The 26,994-nt window shown below is 39.9% G+C and overlaps 1 protein-coding gene across 2 annotated transcripts in view; it reads left to right on the forward strand.

The window, feature by feature from the left end:
• DISP1 (dispatched RND transporter family member 1) overlaps positions 1–26,460 on the forward strand; it is a gene marked incomplete at its 3' end in the record, with an annotated part of 212,758 nt that extends 186,298 nt beyond the window's left edge. For both annotated transcript variants that reach the window (XM_082664721.1, XM_082664722.1), the window contains exons 3-8: positions 6,701–6,730; positions 13,271–13,394; positions 14,209–14,336; positions 14,680–14,777; positions 16,787–16,884; positions 22,849–26,460. In XM_082664721.1, coding sequence (XP_082520847.1) covers positions 6,701–6,730; positions 13,271–13,394; positions 14,209–14,336; positions 14,680–14,777; positions 16,787–16,884; positions 22,849–26,460 — 4,090 coding nt within the window. The remainder of the gene's footprint in view (positions 1–6,700; positions 6,731–13,270; positions 13,395–14,208; positions 14,337–14,679; positions 14,778–16,786; positions 16,885–22,848) is intronic.
• Positions 26,461–26,994: the final 534 nt, after the last annotated feature.

Raw genomic sequence — 26,994 nt, forward strand, 5'->3', positions numbered from 1 at the left:
TGCATGTGCACTTTCGTGAACACATACCACTTTCTCTTAAATAAGATCTTCCTGTTCTGCCCTCCTTTTCATTTTTGGTTCACAAGCAGTTTCTCATAAACTGCATCAGGGTACTCTCTTCCAGGTTGTGGCCAAAAAGTACCGGATCAAGTCAGAAAATTTGCATTCCAGACCTGGCTCTTCATTGACTTGCTCTGTGATCTTGGACCTTTTTCTTCTTTGTTAATGTGAAAACAAAGATTAGAGGGATGACTTTTAGGGTTTCTTACAGTTCTAATGATTTCTTGTTCTAATTAGGCTTGTGGGTGTGATACCATTTATTTTTGTTATACTCAGCTAGTAGCAAGCGCCATTTGAATCTTGTAAAGTAAATCATAAAGGTTCACGGTGCTTATGAATAGAAGGGCATTACACTTTATTCCTCATTAGTCTTCTGCGTTACTGCTTAACTGATGCTCAAATGCCATTTCCAGATGAACTACTCGTCATGGTGGTGGTGGTGGTAGCAGAGGATGAGGGGAAGGGGAAGGAGGGGGAGTTAGACCTTTTTTTCTTTGGATAATGCTCAACAGTTTACAGAAAACTGTTACTCATACAGCTCACTTTCAGGTATTATCCATTTCTCACAAATCCTGCGAAATTAAAGGACTTGTTCAGATCATTCAACTAATGAGTTTCAGGGTCCAGACTTGAGCTCACATCTTTTTTCTCTCATATATATATATTCTTTTACAGATTCTTTTCCATAATAGGTTATTACAAGACATTGAATATAGTTCCCTGTGCTATACAGTAGGTCCTTGTTGTTTATTTTAACTCGCATCTTTTGATTACTTAGTTCACTACTTTCTTAAAGACAATTTCCTCATGCTCAAATATTTATTTAATTTATGCTGAATTTCTTTTTTAACATTTATAGAGAGATTGGTATTTATTACATGCTCTTTAAATATTAGTCCTCCACACCCAACCTTATCCTTGGTCTCCTAGTTTATTTTATATTTTGTGTAGTAGTGGGATTCTGGTCGGTTACAACAGTCTGAGACAGCAAGATGACCAGTACTTTTGAGTCAACAACTCTTGAGCATTCAGGACATGCATTACGCAAGTAGTTGTGGTTATTGTTATCCTTCAAATCACTTGACACAGACCATAAACATTTAGCTCTGGTGCATGAAGATAAATTAGAGACCGAGCTTAGCTTGTCTACAGGGTATCTGTTTCATCTTCACAGTAGACCCCAAGTGTGCCAGTGATGATTCATGGAAATACTTAGTGATGAAGATTGGTTTTGTTTTTGTTGGAAATCTTTTAAAGAATGCTCATCAAAGTGTGGATTCTTTATTTTCAGATACTTTCTTCCTAACATACCAGCAATGAGCTAAAGATATTGCTTGCAGAATACCCTTTTACAAAAAGGCAATGTGGCACAATCCAATGGGACTAAAGTATGGGACTATTGAGACTAAAATGTGCTACTTTAAGCACTTTCTTATTTAAATTTGGTTACTACCATGAAGTAGAAAATATATGTCCTTCATAGCATTTTAGTTGTTCAGAAACATACAAAGCTCTTTTCTTCGTAGCTTTGATTTTCCTGAATGCTAGGAAGAGCTATTTGGAATTTGTGAAACTTGATACTGCCCCTTTCTAAGTCGTGATATTAATTCTGCAGCTATGTCAACAATTGAGTTCTCTAGACGGGTAGCATGTTTTCATGTTTTAGTGGTCCCATTTCCCTCTGTCTTCCCAAAAATTATCAAAAGAGAGAGAAAAGTTGAAGGAAACCAAAAAAACAGGCCCTTTGTAGCTTTTCTACATTTTTTTCTGTTTCTTGTTAACTTTTTCCCTCACATACAAATTACCTTTTAAAAAAATCTTCCTTGCCTCTGTGCATCCCCCAACCCCCATTTTCATGATTACCCCACTCTGCACCCCGCACCTTCCCTCCTTCTGAGAACTTTACAGTGTCTTTAGTTGGTCCCTTGACCGATATATGTGCACATACCACAGTTCACTGGTCATCGGAGCTGGAGCCAAGGTTCTCAACTGCTGTTACAGTTCTCAAGTGTGAGGTGCCAGGGGCAATTAATTACTTATTATGAGTACTGAGTTATAAGTGCCTTATTTATTTTTTTGAAAGCAGAGTTGAGCTTAGCCCTACAATCATGTCAGTGTCATCCACTCGCATACAGAAATGCTCTCTTGAGTGGGAGAGAGACACTCCAGCTAGTCATCTGGGGATTGTGCACAAGCAAGCTTATTTATGCTACAGCCTGTGGGAGTGTCATGGGGCATGCAAATGTCATCTGCCTTGGGGCTTTTTCTCAGCAGAAAAAAGGGCTACAACCCTAACCAAAGAACAAGCAGATGTTCCCAACTAAGATGATTATTTTTTATTTGGTTTTTTTTTTTTTTTGGCATGAGTTTTGACCAGACAGTATTAAAAAGGTGAATGAACCTTCGAAAAACATGGTTTCTCTCGTTTGTTTTTACCAGTTGTTATTTAGCAACACAAGACTGAAGTTAGGGGGAAAAAATCATTCTGCAGATTTTATTAGATAGCTATTAAAAGTAGCAAATCGGAAAGAGGGTATAGATGGAGGAAGGCTATTTTTTTTTTTTTTTTTTTTTTTTTTTTTGCGGCACGCGGGCCTCTCACCGCCGCGGTCTCTCCTGCCGCGGAGCACAGGCTCCAGACGCGCAGGCCCAGCAGTCACAGCCCACGGGCCCAGCCGCCCCGCGGCATTCTCCCGGACCAGGGCACGAACGCGCGCACCCCCGCATCGGCAGGCGGACCCCCAACCACTGCGCCACCAGGGAAGCCCGAGGAAGACTATTTTTGATCATGAAAGTATGTGGTGGATTCCCTTGTTTGCCTCCTTAAACAAGTATGTTCTGGTAAGAGATTGTAGGGCAGAATTCAAGATGGTAACATCATGGACTTCCCTGGTGGCGCAGTGGTTGAGTGTCCGCCTGTTGATGCAGGGGATGCGGGTTCGTGCCCCGGTCCGTTAAAATCCCACATGTCGCGAAGTGGCTGGGCCCGTGGGCCATGGTCGCTGATCTTGCGTGTCCGGAGCTTGTGCTCTGCAACGGGAGAGGCCACAGCAGTGAGAGGCCCGCGTACCACAAAAAAAGAAAAAAAGATGGCAACACCGTAAACCATAAATCAAACAGGTTTCATGTTTTACCTGCAGTTGTGGTTTTGGTGTTTCAAACATCTGTTTGTCATGTCCATTAGTATAAAAACTTCAAAGGGAACTTAGGTTTTCCCAGGAGGTATCTTTGTGGTAACCTTAGTTTTTCTTTTTCAACTGATGTCAACAATTTCTACTTATTGTCTCCAGTTTAACATAAAATGAGGTCTTTACTCAAGCAGAAAGAATGTGATGAATATGTACTTGTTTCTGTCTCTTGGGAGCAAACTAGTCATAGATCCATGAATTTCTCAGTTAAAAAAAAAGTTAATGGGGGTGAGTAGGAGGAAAAAGAATATTTACATTTGTTACAACCCAAAATGTATATAATAAAATATTTTTTTGCAACTGCTTGGTATGATTTACCCCAGAGCTATGGCTCTGGGGATCACCTTGGGTCTAAAGACAACAAAATCTGTTAACTTCTTGTGGAAATTCAAGAGATAGTTTTGAGGATGTGTAACTTGAAAACTGGGAGTGAAAAATTAAGACTTTGTGTACAAGTTAAGTGATTGGCTTCTTTGGTCAGTGTCTTACTCTCCCTCTCTGTAAAAAATAAATGTTCTCGCAAAGCTCATTAATAGCTTCATCGTTGGTGTTCAGATAGCATGTTCTTTAAAAAGCAGTGTGTGGTTGTAGTGATGGACACACAACTCTGTGGAAGTACTAAAACCCATTAACTCGTACAGTTTAAATGGATGAATTATATGGTATGTGAATTATATCTCAATAAAACGTATATTTAAAGAATCAATATATAATTATATTTGAGAAGATAGTGGGGTGTTTCCCTTGGTAGATTTACCCCCCAAAACGAGTGCTCTTCATGAGTTCTTCAGTAGCAGACATTTTTATTGAAAGCTCCGTTTGTGTAGAGCAAGTTTTCAAGTGCTTCACCAGCTCCTGGGGTTGTAGGTGTGGTCTTTCCCTCTGCACTCAGATGGCCTGGCTCGACCACATCCACAAAATTGATATTGAATTAGGCATGAGAGAAACAACTGTAAAAGATTTGGGGGGGGAATCACCAAAACTTAGATTATATATTGTAATTAGTGAACTCAGGCTATTCAAAAGTATCTGAAGTCCTCCAAAACTGGAAATCATAGACAATGCAGTATGATAAGTAAGAAAAGATTGGCAGCTGAGTATACATTTAAATTTAAGTTACAATTAGATATTTAAGGAAAGTATATGGCACTTTTTTTAGAATTTTTTACTTTAACCTTTCTGATTAGCTATAAATTAATGATTCCTGCAGCACTGAGGAATAAGAGGGCCTCTATTATAGGATTCAGAGGCACAAACGAAAATTTAGAAAATGTAGTAAAGTGGTAAAGGAGCTTAGGACTGGCAGATAGGAATGGGCTGAAGTTACAAAGTGCGTGTGTGTGTGTGTGTTTAATAGAAAGAGAGATAAACAAATAGAAAATAAAACTAAATTTTCCTATGTTGATATTTATGTCCTCATTTTCTTGCTATCCATTGACTACTGACTTCAAAGCTGTTGAACCTGAGAAAAGTAATAAAAGATGCTCATTCATTAATCAGCAAACTCTGATCTGACATCCACAAAGGACTATACATTCTACTAGGTTATGGAGATGTAAACACAAATAAGATGTGGTCGCTGGGTATGATTTAATGTCAGTTTTTAGCTTTTAAAAGTGAATTCTCTTTATTGTACATATATAAGAAGAATGCACTTTAGGGGGATTTCTTTAGTAATGCTGTGAATATTCGGTCTCATACTTGCTCGTAAAGCAACAAGTTCTCTTATGCTCTTCTTACTGGAAACTCTGACTTTAAATTCCACATCTCCCAAAAGAAATAATACTTCCTTTCCTGTATGACAGATGAGTATTTTATGATTATCCCTATGTCATTTCCCCCCCGGTATTAAAGACCGACACACACAGGACTGAGAACAGCAAATTAGGAATCAAGAAACATGAGTTCTCTCTACAGCTCTGCTCCTACGACCCTGAATGATCAAAGGCAAACTGAGGCCCATCTCTACAAATAGGACCGGGATGAAATTGGAATGTGTCTCTTCTCTAACATTGTTCCCAGTGCTTGCAACCTCTGGAGTTGTTCCATCTCCTTGAGTTTAGTATTTTTAAGGGGCTTAAACTCATTAACGAGGACATGTACATAAAGCATGAAATTTAGAACATATGCATCTTTCACGTAAACAGATTAATGCAAAGTGTGTTCTAGAATGTAAGTTCCATGAAGTTTGGGACCCTGTTGGTCTCATTCATGGCTATAACAGGAGTTAAATAATTTTTTTTTAAGAATGAATACATGTATATTAGTGAGACATGTAATGGAGAGGGAAAATATGAAAGGAAACTTTAGATCTCAAAGAAATTCTAAAATAGGGCTCTAACTACTGGAAGAGTAATAACTTGAAGTAGAAAGACTAGAAGATAGATTTTTCATTTTGTTTTATTTCCTCAAAGTATGGGACAGCCTGGTGGAAGATTTCAGGTTAGGAGAGAGTACACAGATAGGAAATTTATTCAGCAAATATTTAAGTAACTCTCAGTATTAGTGTAATGGTGATCAGACTTTTTGATCTCACGACCCCTTTACACTTTCAAAAATTATTAAGGATCCAAAGCTATTTTGTTTATGTGGGTTGTATCTGATATGTGCCATATTGGAATTGAAACAAATTTAAAATTTCTAATTTAACTTATTTGAAATAATGACAGTAAGCCCTTTATGTGTTAACATAAATAATATTTTTCATGAAAAACAATATCATTTCCAAAACAAAAAAAAAAAGTTTAGTGAGATGATTAGTATCATTTCACATTTTTGCAAGTCTCTTTGATGTGTGGCTTCAGAGAAGACAGCAGGATTCTCATACCTGCTTCTGCAATATACTGCAGTCTGCTGTTCGGTTGAAATATACCAAATTATGGAGAAAACCCAGCTTTAAACAGGTATGGGGGTTAGAAAAGGGAGACCCTCACAAACTCTGTGAAGGATCTCAGGAACTCCCAGGGATCTTCATCCCACACTGTGAGAACCACTGTATTCCAGAATGGTGAAACATGAGTAGTGATTTGTAGCTGAAGAAGGAATACAATATTTCTAGTTGAAGAAGGTATTGATGTCCTATTTAAAAAAAAAAAAAGATGTTGGGGGATCCTTGATAAGTAAGAAGCAGCCTGGATTGGAGACCTGTCTGTGGCTTCTTGTTGTGAGAGAGATGAGGGAATCTGTAGCTGTAGGTTTGGGGAATGTTACATGGTATGACTATGATTCCCTGAAGAGAGTGTGATAAAAGTCTGGAAAGATGCCACCTACTGGTGTACAAGATGGTCAACATTCATTGTTAAATCCAAAATCTCTCAAATAGAATCCTTTTTAAGCCTTCCAGGATTTTTTTGTAAAGAGAGATAACAAGTAAAATGTTAAATACATATATAAAGCGTGTGTTTATATTACAATGCCTGTTTCTGATTGTTTTTTCTTTGCTTTTTTTCCAGCCCATCCAGACCTTTCAAGTTACCAAAAAGGTAAAGTAGTTTGGATTTTCTTATTAAATAAGTATGTGCTTTTCCCCTTTTAGTATTTTCTTTACATTTTGCTGCTGTTTTCACCTTCCTCGTTCATATTTTTGTGAAGGAAAACTAAATTTCCTCTGAGTTGGCTGCTTGAGGAATCCTATACCTCCAAAAGTGGTTTTAATCCCAAGGTTGACATTTAGCCTTTAAATGCTATTTGGGTTTAATCATTTATATTTGCATAATTATTTTGAATTCTTTCCTGTAATGGATTGGCTTCTCAGTGTCCTACTTATTAAGAGAAAAACTGCTCAGCCAACTACCATGACTTAAATTCATGGCCGTTTATTTCAGCTGGGTTGTCTGTGTTTCTAAACATTTTGCTATCATGTTAAGATGGAGGTATTCTTTTATGTGGAAAATTTTAATTTTAGTTTTATAGTAGAAAAGCAAAATTTTAAATGGACAAGAGGTGCTGAAAAAAGCATTGTCTCATCAGCTGTCCTTGTACATTGTGTACATTGTGGTTCCAGATATAATATTATTTAAGAAATTCTTAGTGATCTTTGAAATTCATTTGCTAAAGAAGCTCAGATGCTAATAACCCTGAAGCCTATCTCAGGAGAGTCATCCTTTCTTTGGAGTAAAATTACTACATAAATTTTAATTAGAAACTCCTTTCACATTTAAAAAATATTTTTAAAATTGTAATAAAATAGACATAGCATAAAATTTACCATTTTAACCATTTTAAAGTATACAATTCTGTGGCATTAAGTACATTCACATTATTATACAGCCATCACACCATTCGTCTCCAGAACCTTTTTCTACTTTTCAAACTGAACCTCTATACCCATTAAATAGTACCTCCTCATTTCTCCCCACCCCCCCAGCTTCTGGCAACCACTATTCTATGCTGTCTCTATGAATTTCATTACTCTAATATGTACAGTACAAATACTGTACTCTGAGGAAGAGTACAGTATTTGTCCTTTTGTGACTGGCTGATTTCACTTAGCATAATGTCCTCAAGCTTCATCCATGTTGTAGCATGTGTCAGAATTTCCTTCCTATGTAAGACTGAACGATATTCCGTTGTATGCATATACTACATTTTATTTACCCAATTTTGCAAAAAAATTATGGAAAAAAGATGAAGGAAAGAGGTTTTACAAGTAAATATGGCATATGAAGAAAATGAAATTCCATTTTTCTAGAAATAATAGGGTCTTCTTAAGTGACCAAAAGTTTTATATTTTGAAAGGTTCATATATATTTGTCTCTGTTAATAGATTGGTATTTTTAAAAACCTGAATTTATTCTTTTCAGTATATACACATAAAAATACAACTTCTTCCTAAAATTAGCCTTTTCTGATTCCCCTTTCCTACCCCAGCTGGAAGTACTCGCTTCCTTCATTGAATTCACAAAACATTTTATCTGTATCCTTCTGTTGACCTGATTTTGTAGGTATTTGTGCACCTGTCTGATTTTCTGAATTAGGCTCTAAGTTCCTTGAGGGTAATATACATGTCTGCTATTATTTTATTCCCAGAATGTCTGCCTTCTTACTATGTAATGTTAATTGTTGAATGAGTTTATTACTTCACAAGAAAGAAAGAGTTCTGTACTGTTTTCCTCTGTGAAATTCCATAAGCTTCAATCATTCCTCCCACTAAGTTGATAGTTGATGCCACTAGAAATGTTATGATTAATGACATTTAGAAATGGGTACCTTTAAAGGCCAAGAGGAATAAGGGAGAGATATTAAAGGAAACAGAAAGAAAGAAACCGAGGAAGAAGAGATTTTTTTAGGAAGCAAGCAGTAGCTAAAGTGTTAAATATTGCTCAGGTCCAAGAAGATGAAAACCAAGAGAGTTAGTTGACTTTGGCAGTTTCAGAAGAGTCACGAGAGCAAAAGCCAAGCTATCAGGGGTTAAGGATTGGGTGGTTGGTCAGGAAAAGGAGGCCTCAAGTCCAAGGCACTCATACTCTCTAAAGCCTGGCTCTGCTCAGAAAGGCAGGGGTGAAAGAGAAGAGTGTTTCCAGAAAGGCAGCAAAGGGCAAAAGAAAAAAGTCTTTGTAAGCTGAGAGGAAAATTTACTGTGGAGGGCCTTATTGTAATACAAATGGCCCATTTAAAACAGGCCCCCATATAATGTTACTACAGCATAAGTTAGCCCTGTAAGACACTTCATTTGTTTTAACAGTTATTTCTGATCTTTTCCCAGAATAAACCCAATACTAAGGTGGCTGAGCATCTATGAGGATATTTGAGGGACTTCCCATTGGATCCTCATGAAAATCCATCATGGCAGGAACAGCCTGGATCAGGGTGCCAAGCAGCCTGCCCACTTACTCAGATCCACGGTTTACCCACAAACGCAATCCATTCATTCTGTTCTTCTGAGTCTTACATACCTGTACTATTTGAGACTTAACCTACTGAGAAGTGCTACAGATACACTTTTTTATAGAGCAGTGCCATGGGTAGCAACTGCGGGCCTAACCTATGCAGCTGATACAGCAGTAGGGCCTTGAGGAAAACTGTTCCCTGGTCAGTCACTGGAAAATGACTGCCTGCTGTCACCCAGCAGTTACAGAAGTGGATTGCGTTTACAATTATGCTGTATGGTCTGAAGAGTTACAAAATCAAGATCAGGCAGATGAAAGACAAGTACTACATGGTACACAGAGGAACATACTATAGTGAGAAGAGTGGTCCTTTGGAAAATTCTTCCAATGCCCAGAAAAGCATGTGCAGGTTCTTTATTCAAATTTAAACTTAGTTAGAATATGTACCTGGAACCCAGACTCACCATGAAGGGAATTAGCCAAAAAATATAGCGATAAAATTTATAGGTCATTTTTAATTTCCTTTACTTCTCCAGTTTTCCTGCTTTATTAGATTTTTTCCCTTAATATTACAACCATCGTCTGGGTTTCGTATTATACATGAAACTTTTGTTTCCCACGTGGTGCCCATAGTTACGCAACATCTTAGAACAGACAGCAGGAAGCAAAATAGCCTCAGCAGTTGTGTGCTATTTAGGAGAAACCCTTGTCTGAATGACATTTACTCAGAGTAGCTGGGGCTTTCCCCCATGGTGCTTTATGTCCTCAGGATGGTGATTCCATTTCTTAAGTGCGAACAGTTGTCTCTAGGAAAGGTTAGCACGTGAAACATCTGCTTTGTGAGGAAGTGGACTTGTAATATAGTAAGGTTAAACGTGTTTGGAAGAAATGTGCCGAAATCACTAATGCCGTAAAGTTTCCATATGTAGTCAATGCATGGATATGGTATAGAGCAGTGCTGTAAAATCAAAACCAAATGTTTTCAAAGGCAAGAAAAAGCAATTATTGAATGAGGTTTTGAAGGTTGCTATGCATGTGTGCAGATTCTTCAAGAACACAAACAAAAAGTCATTATATGGGTAAATTAAACCACAGTATGAAAACTAAGCAATTTGGGGCCCACTGCCCTCTATTGATAACATGTTTGTAGGTAAAAATGCATAACTTCTGGTTCATTTGAAAGAAAATTGATCCATTTAACATAAAGTGTAATGAGTAATTGTGTAAGCCTGGGGCCATTTTCATTTCATAGGGCTGATATTTTAAAAGTCTAAAATGTAAAGGACTCTTTAAGTCTGAAGCAATGAACAGAAAGTCTCAAATGGGATATTGACAAAGGACTTTATTGCTTCAAACCTGTTACTTTCATCTTAGTTTGCATTTGGTAGAAGAGGAAATGAAGTATAGCGAATATAAGCTTTGGGTGTGTTCTAGAAATACGAACGCTTCTGACCACTTGGTGTTTACATTTGAACAACAACAATCAGCCTATTGTGATTTATTTGTTTTCATTACATTCAGAATTGTTCTTAAAAAGTTATTCCATCTTATCTAGCATAATTTTTCCTTAATGAGTTTTTAAATGCAGAATTTACAGTCCAGTGAATAATGTTCAAACTTGAAGTCCTTTGGGTCTAGGTGATTTTGCATAGAGAAATTAACTATTAGTGTGGCTTAGGAATTTAATTTTCAGATGACAGTTTGGGGAAGCATCTGTTTGTGGCAAGTTAGCTTATTCCTGATGTTTTCTGTTTCTCTTGTGTTTGAAGCAAGAGATGATATCATAGTGGTTAAGAGGCCAGACTCTAGAACCAGACTACCTAGGTTCCTAGCTTTGTGACCTTTTTTTTCTTTTGAGATATTATTGACATGTAACATTATATTAGTTTCAGGTGTATAACATAATAATTTGATATTCATATGTATTGCAAAATAATCACCACAATAAGTTTCGTTAACATTCATCACCACACATAGTTACCAATTTTTTTTCTTTCTTGTAATGAGAACTTTCAAGATCTACTCTCTAAGCAACTTTCAAGTATGTAATACAGTATTATTAACTATAGTCACCATGCTGTACATTACACCCCCAGGACGTGCTTGTTTTATGAGCTGGGCCAGCTTGTGACGTTGAACAAGTTATTTAGCCTGCCTGTGCCTCAGTTTCATCTCATAAAGTTGTTGTGAGAATTATATGAGATGATAATCTATGTAAAGCATGAGAGCAACTGGAACTCCTAGTGGGTGCAGGCTATTATTCTTTATTTTCCTAAGGTTGCTTTTAAAAGAACAATAATGAGGGCTTCCCTGGTGGCGCAGTGGTTGGGAATCTGCCTGCTAATGCAAGGGACACGGGTTCAAGCCCTGGTCTGGGAGGATCCCACATGCCGCGGAGCAACTAGGCCTGTGAGCCACAACTACTGAGCCTGCGCGTCTGGAGCCTGTGCTCCGCCACAAGAGAGGTCGCGGTAGTGAGAGGCCCTAGCACCGTGATGAAGAGTGGCCCCCGCTTGCCACAACTAGAGAAAGCCCTCGCACAGAAACGAAGACCCAACACAGCAAAAATAAATAAATAAAAGAACAATAATGAAAAATGCCTGTGCGAGTGCTCCCTTAATGCATAATTATGTTATATTTTAACTTCCTTATTAAAATTTAATTTGAATATCTCCGCAAAGGCAGATCTATGAATTTGAGAGATCAGAATATAAAAACCAGCCGTCTATTCTTAGAGACATATCGTAGTTTTTTTCAGAATAATGGTTAGAGCCACTAGCTTTCTTTAAACTGCTGGCATGATTTTGAAGAAAAACTCAAAGTATATGAGCAAGAAGCCTATTTCAAATGAGCCAGAAATAGCCATCAGAGCAGCCCAGTGTGCTAAATAACACTGTTGAGAATTTGAGAATAATTGTCCACAAGTTAAATGTTTCATTTTTTCTCTAATAAAAATTCAAGAAATCTGAAGTTGGCAGAATACATTTTGGGTTTTTTTTTTTTTTTTTTTTTTTTTTTTTTGCGATACGCGGGCCTCTCACTGTTGTGGCCTCTCCCGTTGCGGAACACAGGCTCCAGACGCACAGGCTCGGCAGCCATGGCTCACGGGCCCAGCTGCTCCGCGGCATGTGGGATCTTCCCGGACCGGGGCACGAACCCGTGTCCCCTGCATCGGCAGGCGGACTCTCAACCACTGCGCCACCAGGGAAGCCCGGCAGAATACATTTTGAATTTTAGAAAAGTTCAGTCTAGTCAACTTCTATGGAGCACTCAGTTCTTATAGAGATCTGGAAGCATCAGGTTAGGAAGGCATGGTCCAGGATCTTATGGAAGGGCCCAGAAACAGATATTTCAGTGGAAGGTGGTGAATGAGGGTGTGGGAAGGGTGTTGGAAGAAATGGCTTAATGGTGGGATTTGGTAACAGAGAGGAGTTTCTGAGGCGTAGTAAGAAACTAAAGCCAGCCTGTGGTGATTAGAGAGTGAAGGGAGGATAGGTACATACATGGGTGTTCATTCATCTAATCAATAGATAGTTACCAAGTACCTTTTAAAAGGCACTGTTCTAGGCACTGATACTACACTAAATCAATCAGTCAGTCAATCAATAGTCTCTGCCCTCATGGAGCTCACAATCTAGTGGATAAGTTCATTATAGTTTTAGCTAAATGGAAGGTTAACAGGTTTATGGGGAGGTTTCAGTTTGGTTTGGTTATTCTTATGACTTACACTACCTGAACCTGTTTATGGGCTGAGCTCTTTTTCAAGAACTGATGGAGTAAAAGTAGGGAGAAAGGAATAACTGGAGAAACAAAAGTTCTGAAAGAGACTGCAAGGAGGATGGAGCCTCTGTTAAAATATATTTCTTTCCACTTAGAAAGTGTAGATTTAAGAGCTTCTTTTTCCCAGGCACAGATGTAGCAGTGAAATGTTATTTGTCAGGAATTATTCTTACTCTCAATAGCCTGTAGCATCTGACCACTGCTACTTTATCACAAATAATGAGAGGACGGTGATCTTCCAATTTTCTACTACAATTATGCGTAAATGCTTATAATCTCATGAGATCTTTTACTGATAAATACCTGTGCTAGGTCTGAAATAGGAAGATTTAACAAATTGCTCTCTTAGGTAGCAAAAAAAACTTTACTCTGCTTCTAAGAGGCTTTCTTTGTGATCTCTCTCTGCTTTTGTAGTTATGCAGCCCTGATAGCAGACTGGCCTGTGGTTGTCTTGGGCATGTGCACTGTGTTCATCGTGGTCTGTGCCTTGGTTGGAGTATTAGTGCCAGAGCTTCCTGATTTCTCTGATCCATTGCTGGTAAGGAGAATTGCACCAGTAGAATCTGTTTATTTTCTTTAGCCCTCAATCATCTCAAAAGATTAAGTATTTTAAGACATGTTGCATTATGTTATTTAGTATCCCATCTGTTTTAAAAACCTTCTCAAGCCATCAGTAAGTATACAATTCTCTTTCTGAAAAGTAGAGACATGTCTGTATTCTCAGGTTCTTAAAAGGGGTCAGGTAACTTGCTCACCATCAAAAATCTGGAAATTTGCTTCTTGGTCTCCATGTTTAAACTAAAAAGCAAAAAATTGGAGAATCTGCAGACTGTAAAAACGTCTTCAAAAAGTCTTGAAGACTGAGTGTCACCTTTTTTCCCAAAGACGTTAAAGGAATTTCAGTATTACTGAGAGATTGCAGGGTCTGTTTTTAAGTAAATGTCCCTCAGAAGTGGAATAGTGAGGAAAGTATGAGCAAGGATAATGATAAACTCTTTGTAAAACACTGTTGCATGCATAACACAATTTAATTTGACCATGATTTTTTTATAACATAAAAATAAATGCCAGGTATGAATTTGGAAGAGAAGCTTCAGATAAGTTTTTTTTTCCTCTTTCCTGAGACATGTAACATACCAAAGAATCAAACTGTTTGTCACAGTAAATAGGTGATCATTATTATGTCAAGTCATCTTGTCTTAATGCAGTTCGCCTCTGGAGTAGCTGTGAGGAACGTGTATATTTTCTGTTGAAAGCTATACATCACCTTGACATTGCCTTCCCAAGCTGTTATAACTATACTTAGCCTGAAATGAAGTACACTAATGGGAATTTGTAATATTTTGCCTTAGGGTTTTGAACCAAGAGGGACTGCAATAGGCCAGAGACTGGTCACATGGAATAACATGGTGAAAAATACAGGATACAAAGCAACATTAGCAAATTACCCCTTTAAATATGCAGATGAACAAGCCAAAAGGTAATCATTTATTAACTTTTAGACAAACCACTGCTAACGAATTCCACTTTTAAACATTGCCTGAGCAAAAAGATTACATCTAAAATGTGTGGCTCAAAATCTTTGCACTGAATTTGTTGAAATTGTCATTGTCTTTTAAGATTTTGTTGTATATTAGTGAGGGTTTGGGGTTTTTCTTCCTTTTTCAGAAGTGAGAAGATTAATGTTGGCTGCTTATGTTCATCCTTCCGACAATATCAAGCGCTTCATAGGTCATGACTTTGAGGTTGTATTGTTACCAGTAGGCTTCTCAGCCTTGAAATAGTGGGGACTTGATTGAAGATCAAACTGTGTTCCATTTCAGCCATCGGGATGATAGATGGTCAGATGATCATTATGAAAGAGAGAAAAGAGAAGTTGACTGGAACTTCCACAAGGACAGCTTTTTCTGTGACGTTCCAAGTGAGTGGCTTCGTAGATGACAAACCTTTCAGAGTTTCCTGGGATTGAACATGATTGATAACCTAGACTGTCAAGAGTAGGTGGCTGGTCACACAGCTTCACTGTTTCTATCGTGCTTAAAGGGGTTTTAGCCTAATTAACTTGTAATTTTACTTCTCTAGGTCAGTCAACCACTAATCTGAATTTAGTTACCTAAAATTAAAAATTAATGAGAGATGACTGAGTTATATTCGGTTTTAAGAAAGATATAAATCTAATAAAATTCTTGACCTTGCCCCAAATCTCAACACATTTAAAAAATTCCTTGTACATTTTTTGGATTGAACCCTGACATAATCTACAGTATTATCAAAAATTTATATCTACATTGTTGATTCATTCAAAAAGCCTATATTAATAGCCTTCTTGTGCCAGCCTTGTCATTAGACATTACAGGTAGCGAGATGAACAAAATAAAGTCCAGAGGTCCAAAGCTTGAATGCCTCAGGGACCTAGCTCATATATGAATGAGAAAAGTGAGCTGGGTTAAGAATGCAGGAAGTGATGGTGATTGAGGAGAATGCAGCAGAATGTGACCTTGAAAAAAAAAAAAACGAGGGCCCAAAGATTGTAAGAAATTCCCAGAGGCCAGGAATCCAGATTTCAATGTGGAATCACCAGATCTCTAAATGTTGGCAGCAAATTCACGAAATAAAATTCGCTGTAGCCTAGAGTCAGCCTGGTCTCTGTGCAGCTGCCAGGAAGGAGTAGTTCACGGCCTCAAGGAAACATGTGTCAGTTTGAAAGTCATTGATTAGCCCTCATGGTTACGGATGAGGAATTGCAATAACTCCAGTTTCTGATTAAGTGAATATTAACATTGAAGCTCTTCTGGTTTCACCTTTTTGTTGTTGTTGTTGAAAATCCTTCTAAAATTTGTTTTTTCCCTATCTTCTTAGATCACTAGAGGACCTGATTGGGTCTTTGATGTTTCTAGATCTTGTCAATCCTCAGGGTCTTTATTTGTCTTGAAGACAAGAGTTTACTAAAGAAAACTTCGTGACCCTGAAGTTTTTCATGTAATAAAGCTTTATTCATAAATTTGCAAATTGATTTTCTTTGTCAGCACCATTAGGCATTTTAGATCCTATAAAATGAATCTACTCTGTTTCAGTTGGTTCATATTAATTTTTTTTAATGGCTGAGGAAGCAGAAACAGTACTTACTGAGCACCCGTTTTTCAGTACCTCATTTAATTCTCACACCTATTTGGGAAAGTGTTGCTGTCTTTATTTTACAGATGAGGAACCAAACCGAGGCTCAGAAAAGTTGTTAGTTGCCTAAGATCATCCAGCTAGTAGATGACAGAACCTGGTTACACCCAGTTCTAACTCTAAAGACCATGCTCTTTCCAGGATATCACACAGCCTCCCTTATTCGGAAATATATTTTGTATTAGTATAATTTTCAAAATGTTTTTTCTAGAACTCTGAACACTCAACCAGAATGAGGAGTAGGTCTGTGATCCTGGCCAGCGTTCTGTGTTTAGTTGACTGTTTTTAGTGCTTTTAAGCTGATCGATCACTTGCCGTCTTTGCTCTCTAGTTAGCTGCCAAAGAGAACATCCTTATAATCCATTCTTGATACTCCCTGGTGCACCATTCTTTGATTTTATATACCATTGGGGTGATGTGTTGTGAAATTAGGAGGGAGGCGTTCAGTTGATTTTCTGCTGAAAGTTCCTATGGGTTGCTCTTCCTAATTACAGTCTGATCAGAACTAGATATGTTACATAACTTCTACGATTTTTAAGATATAGTGAGTAGACAAAGGCTTTGAGCTAAAGCAATATTCTAGCGTTACTCTTTAAAATTTTTTTACATTTTTCTCCTGGAGTTTAATGAAAGACAGGATTCCCTACTGCTAATGAATTCCCAGGTGGTTTCCCAGTTTGAATTCTTTCTGAACGCGGAGTCTTCTGAAATAAATGAATAATTTATAACCCTTTTTCTTTTTTCTCCTATCACCAGGTGACCGATATTCCAGAGTAGTATTTACTTCAGCTGGAGGGGAGACATTGTGGAATTTACCTGCAATTAAATCAATGTGCAATGTAGATAATTCAAGGGTATGTAAAGTAAAACTGAAATATGTTTAGCACAACTAAGGTTATACTTTTGAAACTCCTTTTACTGCTGACCCTGGTGCCTGATCAGATGAAAGCACTCAAGTGGCTTACCTACCGAGGAGTAAACACCAGCAGAGTGGCTTCGCATTCTTTCGGATCCCAGGATCAAAGTGTCTCTGCTTCCCCACCTTTAAAACAAACCATCTTCCTTAATAAAGAACTCTTTTTCTTTCCCACTCATGTTTTTGTCCATGATAGTCTTTTGTATTATTTCACAGCTTATTTCCTTTCAGGATAATAGTTAAGCCTTTTTTTTTTTCTTCTTTTGTTGTATTTTATCTTCCTAATCTAGTTTCATTGTTCACTCCGTTTTCCCCCTGAGGCGATTGTCAGCATCTTAATTATGCAATGAAATGCTCACCTTTCTGGCAATCAATGGGTCCTTTGGGCCGATGACCTCAAAGGAAAATTTAGGGCACAGGCTGGGAAAGGGGACAGGAAAGGGCATAAATACAGTATCTATGGAAATGGCCAAAGTAATCCAATCCAGATTGTTCTGAACTCTAAACACCTTGCTGCTTTACAAGACAGAAAGATGCAAGAAGACAGCACCAGAAAGTGTAAAGTCACCTACCGAGCTTGGAAGAGCTGTCAATTTCTTGTGTTCAGAGGTAGTTTCTCCAAGTAGAAACTGCTGTCTGATGTCACTAATGGCCTTGCCCAAGCACAGTAACCAGGTAGAAAAGGAACTCGTGTTCTTAGCATAATTCTAAAATGTAAAATCACTGGTCAGTTGAAAATCTAATCACATGCCCTGCTGAGAGCTAGACTGACAATCCAGTGCAATGACCTGTTCTATCAACAGGGCTTCTTAATGGAACAGGAGGTAGAAAGGACTCTTTGAGATAACCCACAGACCAGCATCTCATTGTGCTGATATAAGTACGTTCTGAGAACTGAGTGGCTTACCCAGATCTCCTGACTTTATTCTTCATTCTGAAAGGCTCTTTATATATTTTGACAATAACTTTTGCATTGATTAGGATATCGGGATTTTCTGTGAGTGACATCTTGTCTCTGTGCATCTCCAAATAGACCAAAGTCACAAACTATCTATAAACAACCCAAAGTTTCTTCATCAGTGGTCAATTTTTATTTGTCATATTTTCTTCTGTTCTACAGCTACCAGTAGGTTATTTAGAAGCTATGAACATACTTCTTGTTGTGGGTTACAACCCTTCTCATATAGAGAGTTAACTCTACAGTAGTGTGTATGTGGAGCACTTGCGATGTGCAAGGCTTTATGCTGGGTGCTTTACTTCTCTCACGATGGACCTGTGACCTTGGAATAACACCATTTTTTTTTTATTGGAGTAAAACTGCTTTACAATGTTGTGTTAGTTTCTGCTGTACGATGAAGTGAATCAGCTATATGTATACATGTATCCCCTCCCTCTTGGACCTCCCTCCCCCTCTCCCCCACCATCTAGGTCATCACAGAGCACCAAGCTGAGCTCCCTGTGCTATACAGCAGGTTCCCACTAGTTATCTGTTTCGATGCATTTGCAAAATTTAGGCTATCGAAAAGAATAGCTATCTGCTTGTCTGAGTTTTTTTTCCTACTGGGCTCATAATAAGGATTGGATAGCTGTGAGTTCAAGTCTGTAATCCCTGGCAAGAACGTAACAATTTGTGATCCTCTTGTGAAAATTTGAGGAACAGACCCAAGACACGTACATCTGAATGAATGGTCAAGCCAATTGTAGTTCCACACCAATAAATGAATAAACAGAATCAAGGCCCCAAATACTACCTCAAGGAGCATGGTTGTAATTTTAACTTTTTAAATGAAATACTTTTTTGCCAGTTGCAAATGCCCTTGTATTCTAGTCTCAAACTCTACTATGAACCCAGAATAACATATGTTTCTCATAGAGATAATGTATTCAGTGATATCTTAAATAATAACTATTGGTCAACAGTTTAGATTTCAGATTATTACTGTACTTTTCTGAGTCTCCCAGCTCAAGACCCTTTGAGGATTTTTATTTGTTACAGCGGTTTGAGCAAAATGTGTCCTGAGGCTACTTGGCAGTCTTTCCCTTTTTCCCCCCCTCAAATCCTAGCTATTGTACCTAACCACTTAGTTATTAACAACTATCAAGTTGAATGGGACACACACCAAATGGTACAGAGCAGACGAGCTTAATTGTTGGTGGGTTGACTCCAGAAAGCATCTGGTAATCAGTGTAATGTCACGAGACCAGGTCTTCCAGTGGCCGCCTGCCTGTGTTGATAATACGTTGAGTTCAAATTCCAGATCCCATTTAAATTACATGCCACTTACACTCATAGTTCAGATGCGCGCTGGTTTCCAGAGTGAAGAGCTTCTGTTTCTGATGCTCGTCTACCTCCTCACAGAAATGCTTGGGTCTTTTTTTAGACTCTTTCAAAAGGAGCCTCAGTTGACTCCCCTGATCTCCTTCACTACTTTTTTCTGCACTTTGACATTCCTACGGGACACACTGGCAGAGAGTCATTAGTAACAAAGAAGTGTGTGTGTCTCTAATCTTGACTCTGCTGGAAGCCCTTTACCCTATTTCTTAGTCTTTGCATAGTGTAGATGTTGGAGCTCAGAGGAATCAGCTTGTAGAAGGGATTTGGTGACTAAGACCCATTTTACTCGGGTAGCTTTTGTGGACAGCTGGAATGTCCCCCTCACACGCTTAGAGGACCCCAGAAATGTGTTTCCTGATGCTTGTTTTAAAGACAGCTGTGGAGCCCTTGCTTTCTTCTTCCTCTCTAGGCTCCCTTCAACTTTTAGTACATGAGGAACTTGGTCACGTGGGAAAGGAGTGTCTAGCAGTTGATTGAACCTGGTATTAAGGGCTTAATTTTCTTCCCTTTTTTCTTCCCTTAGCTTCTTAACATATCTCCAACTTGGCCATTAGTTTTGAAAGTTAAGGTATCATTTAAAACCCTGCTGGTTTCTTCTTTTTCTCTCCTCTTCCTTTACTCTTATTTGAAGCCAACTCCACCCCTGCTACTATCTAACTAGGGAAGTGTGCAAAGACGTGTTATCACCACATAAGCAAAATGATCCCTAAAATTCCTGTTTGTGAATACCTAGAATGAAAAGGGCATTCCTCATAAGAGTTGCAAGAAATTGCTCTTGTTAACTCCATCCTTATTTTTATAAACTTCAAAGATTTTTAAATCATTCCTGTCAATCCCCTTTCCCAAGAATATGGCAAAGATGCAGCTGCCTTCTGCATAAAGATACACCTGCTTGCCAAGCTCCTCAAGCCCCACAATATAAAATATGACTCTGTGTTGAGTTATCTCAGTCCCAGATGACTAAGTTGTGCCGTTATCCCATCGCACTTACAGACCTTGGCACTCTGTCCACAGGTTCACATAGACCCTTACGCATAATATGCTGCTTCTCATGTTGAATTGTAACGGTTTGTTTTCTTGTCTGATTTCCCTGCCTCACTGTGAGCCACTTGAGGGCAGGACCACTTTGCCTTATTTGTCTTGATAGGTGCTCAATAAATATTTTTCCTTCTGGATGGATGGATGGATGGATGGATGGATGGATGGGGACATACTCCCTGAAAGCCTAGACAATCCTTGAGCTCCATTCCTTTAGATTCAGGGCACTGGCATCCAACTCAGGATAAATGTCTTCTCTCTGTCCTTATTTCTTACCCTGTAAAAGAGTCCTCAGAAACTGTTTTCCAAAGGTTGTACATCAGCCATCACCTTTGAATGTGAGGACTGGCCCTCCAGAGGCTCATTAGCATTTATTTTTGATAGCAGCCATCAAAGTAGTATTTGGTCTGTGTTTGTCGTGTCCAACTTTTAAATCTTTGGTCAGATACACACAGAAAAAACCCCTGCAATTCTTTGAAAGGGTTATTCAAGGACAGAATTCTGTGCTTTCATTTCCAGTTTTAGCTGGCAACCCTATTTCCTTTATCTTTGGCTTTTGGTTATTTGAGCAAGTACAAATATGGTCCTTCTAGCTGATAGTGGGTTTCGTAATGGATACAGTTCATTTTCTTCCATCTGAAAACTGTCAGACATTGGGGTTGCGTTACCTTTCTTTCGGTTCACCAGGCTGACCCCAGGGACTTGCCTGTTATTCCTTTGTGGGGTAAACCTGGTTATCTGAGAGATGCTATTCCAGGGTTTCCTATTATTTATTAGGTGGTTCAGTTTCCCCTGAGTTAGCACATGTGAATATTTTAACCTAGAAACAATTAAATATTAATTATCCTATTTTATGAAATGTCAAGTAATTATCACTCTTTAAAAATGAGCTTAAAAATTAAACCTTTGTTAAGATCAACATTATTTTAGTACACTTGTATAATAACCCTTTGACTCATTTTTCTTTACCCCCAATAGAGTATCTTAAAAAAAAAAAAAACACCCAACTTTTTATTATGGAAATTTTCAAACAGAGGCAATAGTAGAATGAATCCCTATGTTCAGGTCACCCAACTTCGGCAATTCACAATACGTGGCCAATCTCCTTTCATCTACACCTTGCCCCTGCAGAATAAGTCCCAGTAACGTGTCTTCATAGCCAAGTTATAAGTAACTTGGTTCTTGGATAAGTCTAAGTTCTAAAGAGGTGAATTGTGCCAGCTTCTCTTCTACTTTGAGAAAATATTTCAACGCGTGATTGATAAAGCCTACTTCAATAAAAGGGAAAGGGTGGTTTTAATCTTATTAGAAAAAAAAGAATACTCATGCCCTTCTTGAACTTTGGAGTTTCTTCCCTGGAACAACCTTTGGTAAATAGAGATGAGGGAAAGTGATAGGAGTGGGTCGTCTTTAGCCCTGGCACTTCCGGAGAAGTCTCTGGACAGGCTCAAGAGCAGGGGGGTATTTCTTATTCTCACCCTCAGGGAAGAGGGGCCATTTGTAACTTACAGATTTTTAAGATGATGGGATTGTGCAGGCTTCACTCTAATCTTAGCAATGCCAGCTTTGACATTGGAACAAATTTCAATTTTCTATAACAAGAACAGCCATAAGAAGGAAAGCCTTCTCCAGAAATAGTGTTCTAAATGAAATACTATCCACGTTAAATCCAGAATTGTTATACTTACTAATATGCAGCAGACCCCTGTTTACCAAAACAGAACATTCCCCAAAAGGGGGAGTTAGCCAACTTGAATAAACTTTGAAAGATGTGGAAGAAATAATTAAATTCCTATTGAAGTATTTTATTACTTGTGTATGTTTATTTAAAATCATATATATGTATATGTATATATATATATACACACATATAATTTTAATTTAGAAACATTTTCCCCCTCTACTCATGTATCAGGAAACAATTTTATTCCAGGTTTTTCATGCGTCTTTGGCATCACTGCTTCTGATATTACCAGAATCACTTTTTTGAGTCTGACCGTTATCTAGAGACTATCATCTTTGCCTCCAAGTTGATTGAAATATAGTACTTTTGTCACCAAAAATTTCACGCTGATTACCAGAAATTTTAGGCAAAGCCACAAATTCGTTTTATATATCAATTGGGCAATTGTTCTCTTAATTAATCCCATAGGTAGACATACATAAGCTTCACAGCCTATCCACTTTATTGCTTTTTAAAGTGACTTTGAAAAGGCTTGTTTACTAAAGAGGTGTTAATTTTACCTCCTTTTTGAAACCAAACTGGCATTGATTGAAATTGTTTCACACTTGTATGTCATCCCCAAATAGGAGTTCGTTGTTCAAAATGAAGTAACCTAGTGAGCCTTCTGCAGCAGAAGAGAGCAGATCTGGGGGGAAAACTCACCTTGTGTTCAAACTGGTACCTAATTCAGAGGATGATTCTATAACTTCTGTGTAACTTTCCTGTCCCTCAAGGCCACCGTCATTCAGACCTTTCTGTGAACTGATTTTAAACGTCAGTTCTTCCGCGTGTCTCTGTCTCTGCAGATCAGATCTCATCCCCGGTTTGGTGATCTGTGCCAGAGGACCACGGCTGCTTCCTGCTGCCCCAGCTGGACGCTGGGGAACTACATCGCTATTCTGAACAACAGATCATCCTGCCAGAAAATCGTCGAGCGAGACGTTTCTCATACCTTGAAGCTACTTCGGACCTGCGCCAAACACTACCAGAACGGCACCCTGGAGCCAGACTGCTGGGACATGGCGGCCCGGAGGAAGGACCAGCTCAAGTGCACCAACGTGCCACGGAAATGTACCAAGTACAACGCTGTGTACCAGATCCTCCACTACTTGGTGGATAAAGACTTTATGGCCCCAAAGACAGCCGACTACACACCCGCTTTAAAGTACAGCATGCTCTTCTCGCCCACAGAGAAAGGGGAGAGTATGATGAACATTTACTTGGACAACTTCGAAAACTGGAACGCTTCTGACGGCGTCACCACCGTCACCGGGATTGAGTTTGGGATCAAACACAGCTTGTTTCAGGATTATCTTCTGATGGATACTGTGTATCCTGCCATCGCCATCGTGATCGTCCTTTCGGTCATGTGTGTCTACACCAAGTCCATGTTTATCACTCTGATGACCATGTTCGCCATCATCAGTTCCTTGATTGTGTCCTATTTTCTCTACCGCGTGGTGTTTAACTTTGAATTTTTCCCTTTTATGAACCTCACTGCACTCATTATTTTGGTGGGCATTGGAGCGGATGACGCTTTTGTCCTGTGTGATGTCTGGAACTACACCAAATTTGACAAGCCTCACGCGGAAACCTCCGAGACAGTGAGCATCACGCTGCAACACGCCGCCCTCTCCATGTTCGTCACCAGTTTTACCACAGCGGCTGCCTTTTACGCTAACTATGTGAGCAATATCACAGCCATCAGATGCTTTGGGGTATACGCGGGGACAGCTATACTGGTGAATTACGTTCTGATGGTCACCTGGCTTCCGGCCGTGGTTGTCCTGCACGAGCGGTATCTTCTCAATATCTTCAGCTGCTTCAAGAAGCCCCAGCAGCAAATATACGATAACAAAAGCTGCTGGACGGTGGCCTGTCAGAAGTGCCACAAAGTCCTTTTTGCCATTTCAGAAGCATCTCGAATTTTTTTTGAAAAAGTATTGCCGTGCATCGTCATTAAGTTTCGCTACCTATGGCTGGTCTGGTTCCTGGCCTTAACTGTGGGCGGGGCCTACATCGTCTGCATAAACCCAAAGATGAAGCTGCCCTCTTTGGAGCTGTCCGAGTTCCAGGTGTTCAGGTCGTCCCACCCTTTTGAACGTTACGACGCCGAGTACAAAAAGCTTTTCATGTTCGAGCGCGTCCACCACGGAGAGGAGCTCCACATGCCCATCACGGTCATCTGGGGTGTGTCCCCAGAAGACAATGGCAACCCCCTAAACCCTAAGAGCAAAGGGAAGCTGACCTTAGACAGCGGCTTTAACATCGCCAGCCCAGCTTCCCAGGTCTGGATTTTGCAGTTCTGTCAAAAACTGAGAAATCAGACATTCTTTCACCAGACTGACGAACAGGACTTCACCAGCTGCTTCATTGAGACCTTCAAGCAGTGGATGGAAAACCAGGACTGCGATGAGCCTACCCTGTACCCGTGCTGCAGCCACTGGAGCTTCCCCTATAAACAAGAGATTTTCGAACTGTGCATCAAGAGAGCCATCATGGAGCTAGAGAGGAGTACGGGCTACCATTTGGATAGCAAAACCCCAGGACCGAGGTTTGATATCAATGATACCATCAGGGCAGTCGTGCTAGAGTTCCAAAGCACCTACCTCTTCACACTGGCTTATGAAAAGATGCATCAGTTTTATAAAGAGGTGGACTCGTGGATTTCCAACGAGCTGAGTTCTGCACCCGAGGGCCTCAGCCACGGCTGGTTTGTCAGCAATCTGGAGTTCTATGACCTCCAGGACAGCCTCTCCGATGGCACCCTCATCGCCATGGGGCTCTCGGTGGCCGTGGCCTTTAGCGTGATGCTGCTTACAACTTGGAACATCATCATAAGCCTTTATGCCATTATTTCGATCGCCGGAACTATATTTGTCACCGTTGGTTCTCTCGTCCTGCTGGGCTGGGAGCTAAACGTTTTGGAGTCGGTCACTATTTCGGTTGCGGTCGGCCTGTCTGTAGACTTTGCCGTCCATTATGGGGTTGCTTACCGCTTGGCCCCGGACGTCGACCGAGAAGGGAAGGTGATCTTCTCTCTGAGCCGCATGGGCTCTGCCATCGCCATGGCCGCGCTCACCACCTTCGTGGCTGGGGCCATGATGATGCCCTCCACGGTTCTGGCTTACACCCAGCTGGGCACCTTCATGATGCTCATCATGTGTATCAGTTGGGCTTTTGCCACCTTCTTTTTTCAGTGCATGTGCCGGTGCCTTGGGCCGCAGGGCACCTGTGGTCAGATTCCTTTACCCAAAAAACTCCAGTGCAGTGCCTTCTCCCACACCTTGTCGACAAGTCCTGGTGACAAGGGACAAAGCAAGACACACACTGTGAATGCTTATCACTTAGATCCCAGGGGCCAAAAAGCTGAAATGGAGCATGAGTTTTACGAATTAGAACCTCTGGCAGCCCACAGCTGTATGGCCTCCGAGAAGACCACTTATGAAGAGACCCACATCTGCTCTGAATTTTTCAGCAGCCAGGCAAAGAAGTTAGGGATGCCTGTACACACAACTTACAACAGCGAACTCAACCAAAGCACCAAAAATGAAGCCAGCTCTGCCTTGTTGCAGCCCTGTCTTGAACAGCACACCATGTGTCACTTCTTCTCTCTGAATCAGAGATGTAGCTGCCCAAATGCCTACCAACCTTTGAAATATGGCCTGCCGTCTTGCCAGCAGATGGGTGACTGCTTGTGCCACCAGTGCGCTCCGACTGCCAGCAGCTTCATGCATGTCCAGAACGGCCTGGCCCCTCTGAAGGCTGCACACCAAGCCCCCGAGGGCTTCGTGCATCCCATCCCACACATCCACCACTGTCCCTGCCTACAGGGCAGAGTGAAACCTCCTGGAATGCAGAATTCTCTGCCCAGGAGTTTTTTCCACCACCCGGGTCAGCACATTCAGGCCCAAGAAAAACTCGGTAAGACCAGCGTACACAGTCTTCAGAGCCTAGAAGAGCAACTTCCAAAGATGGCAGAGATGTCGTCATTGGTCTGCAGAAGTGCTGGAGCTTCACACAAAGCATGCTGTGCTCCTGAGACGCACCAAAGGGGACTCTGTAAAAACAGAGACATCGGGAACGTGGAGGGCAGTGGAGGGGCTGCAAACAAGGACTCCAGTTCAGTGAGTCCGACCGACAAGGCAGAAAGGCAAGTGGAGCCAGGCCTGTCACAGACTGATGTCATCGTAAACTCAGAACACTTGAGTCAGAATGAACCCCAATTCATCTTTAACCATTTAATGGGGGAGGCTGGTTATAGGTCCTGCCCAAACAATCCACAAAATCGTGGCAGGATTGTGAGAGTTAAGTGCAGTTCTGTGGACTGTCAAATACCAAACATTGAAGCCAACGTGCCTGCTGTATTAACACACTCGGAACTTTCTGGCGAAAGTTTGTTAATAAAAACACTTTAATAAATATTGTATTAAACCAATGCCTCAATTGTTCCTTTGAAATGAAAGTAAAATCCAGAAGTTTAGAAAGGGAGTCCAAAACTACAGGAACAAGCATGTTTAACTTTGTCAAAAACCATGAGATATTTTCAGATTCCATAAGAACAATCAACAAACTCACTTATCTAATAAGCGTTAGCCATTTGGGATTTTATATTTTCAAAAAGTACAGTTGTTTTTTTACATTTATACCCAGCTTGAAAAGTTATTGTCTCTTTCTCTCCACCCTCTCACAGCAGTGAGTCAGAGATTTAGAGCTTGAACTATCTAGAACTTTCATTTCTCCCTGGCAGTTGTATTTACCTGATACCCTTATTCTGGTGCCTTTGTTTGTCAGTAATAAGGACTTTTGATGGCTCCAAACAAACACTGATTTTAAGAGAGCTACTTCAGTTGGGCTCCAGTAACTAAACAACATGAAAGTTTCTATTTTTAGTGAGGCTTCATTCAGAAATGAATCGCCAAGCGTTTGAATAGTGCATTCCACCTGTCTGC

The sequence above is a fragment of the Grampus griseus genome (assembly GCF_964374135.1).
Source record: "Grampus griseus genome assembly, chromosome: 1".
NCBI lineage: Eukaryota > Metazoa > Chordata > Mammalia > Artiodactyla > Delphinidae > Grampus > Grampus griseus.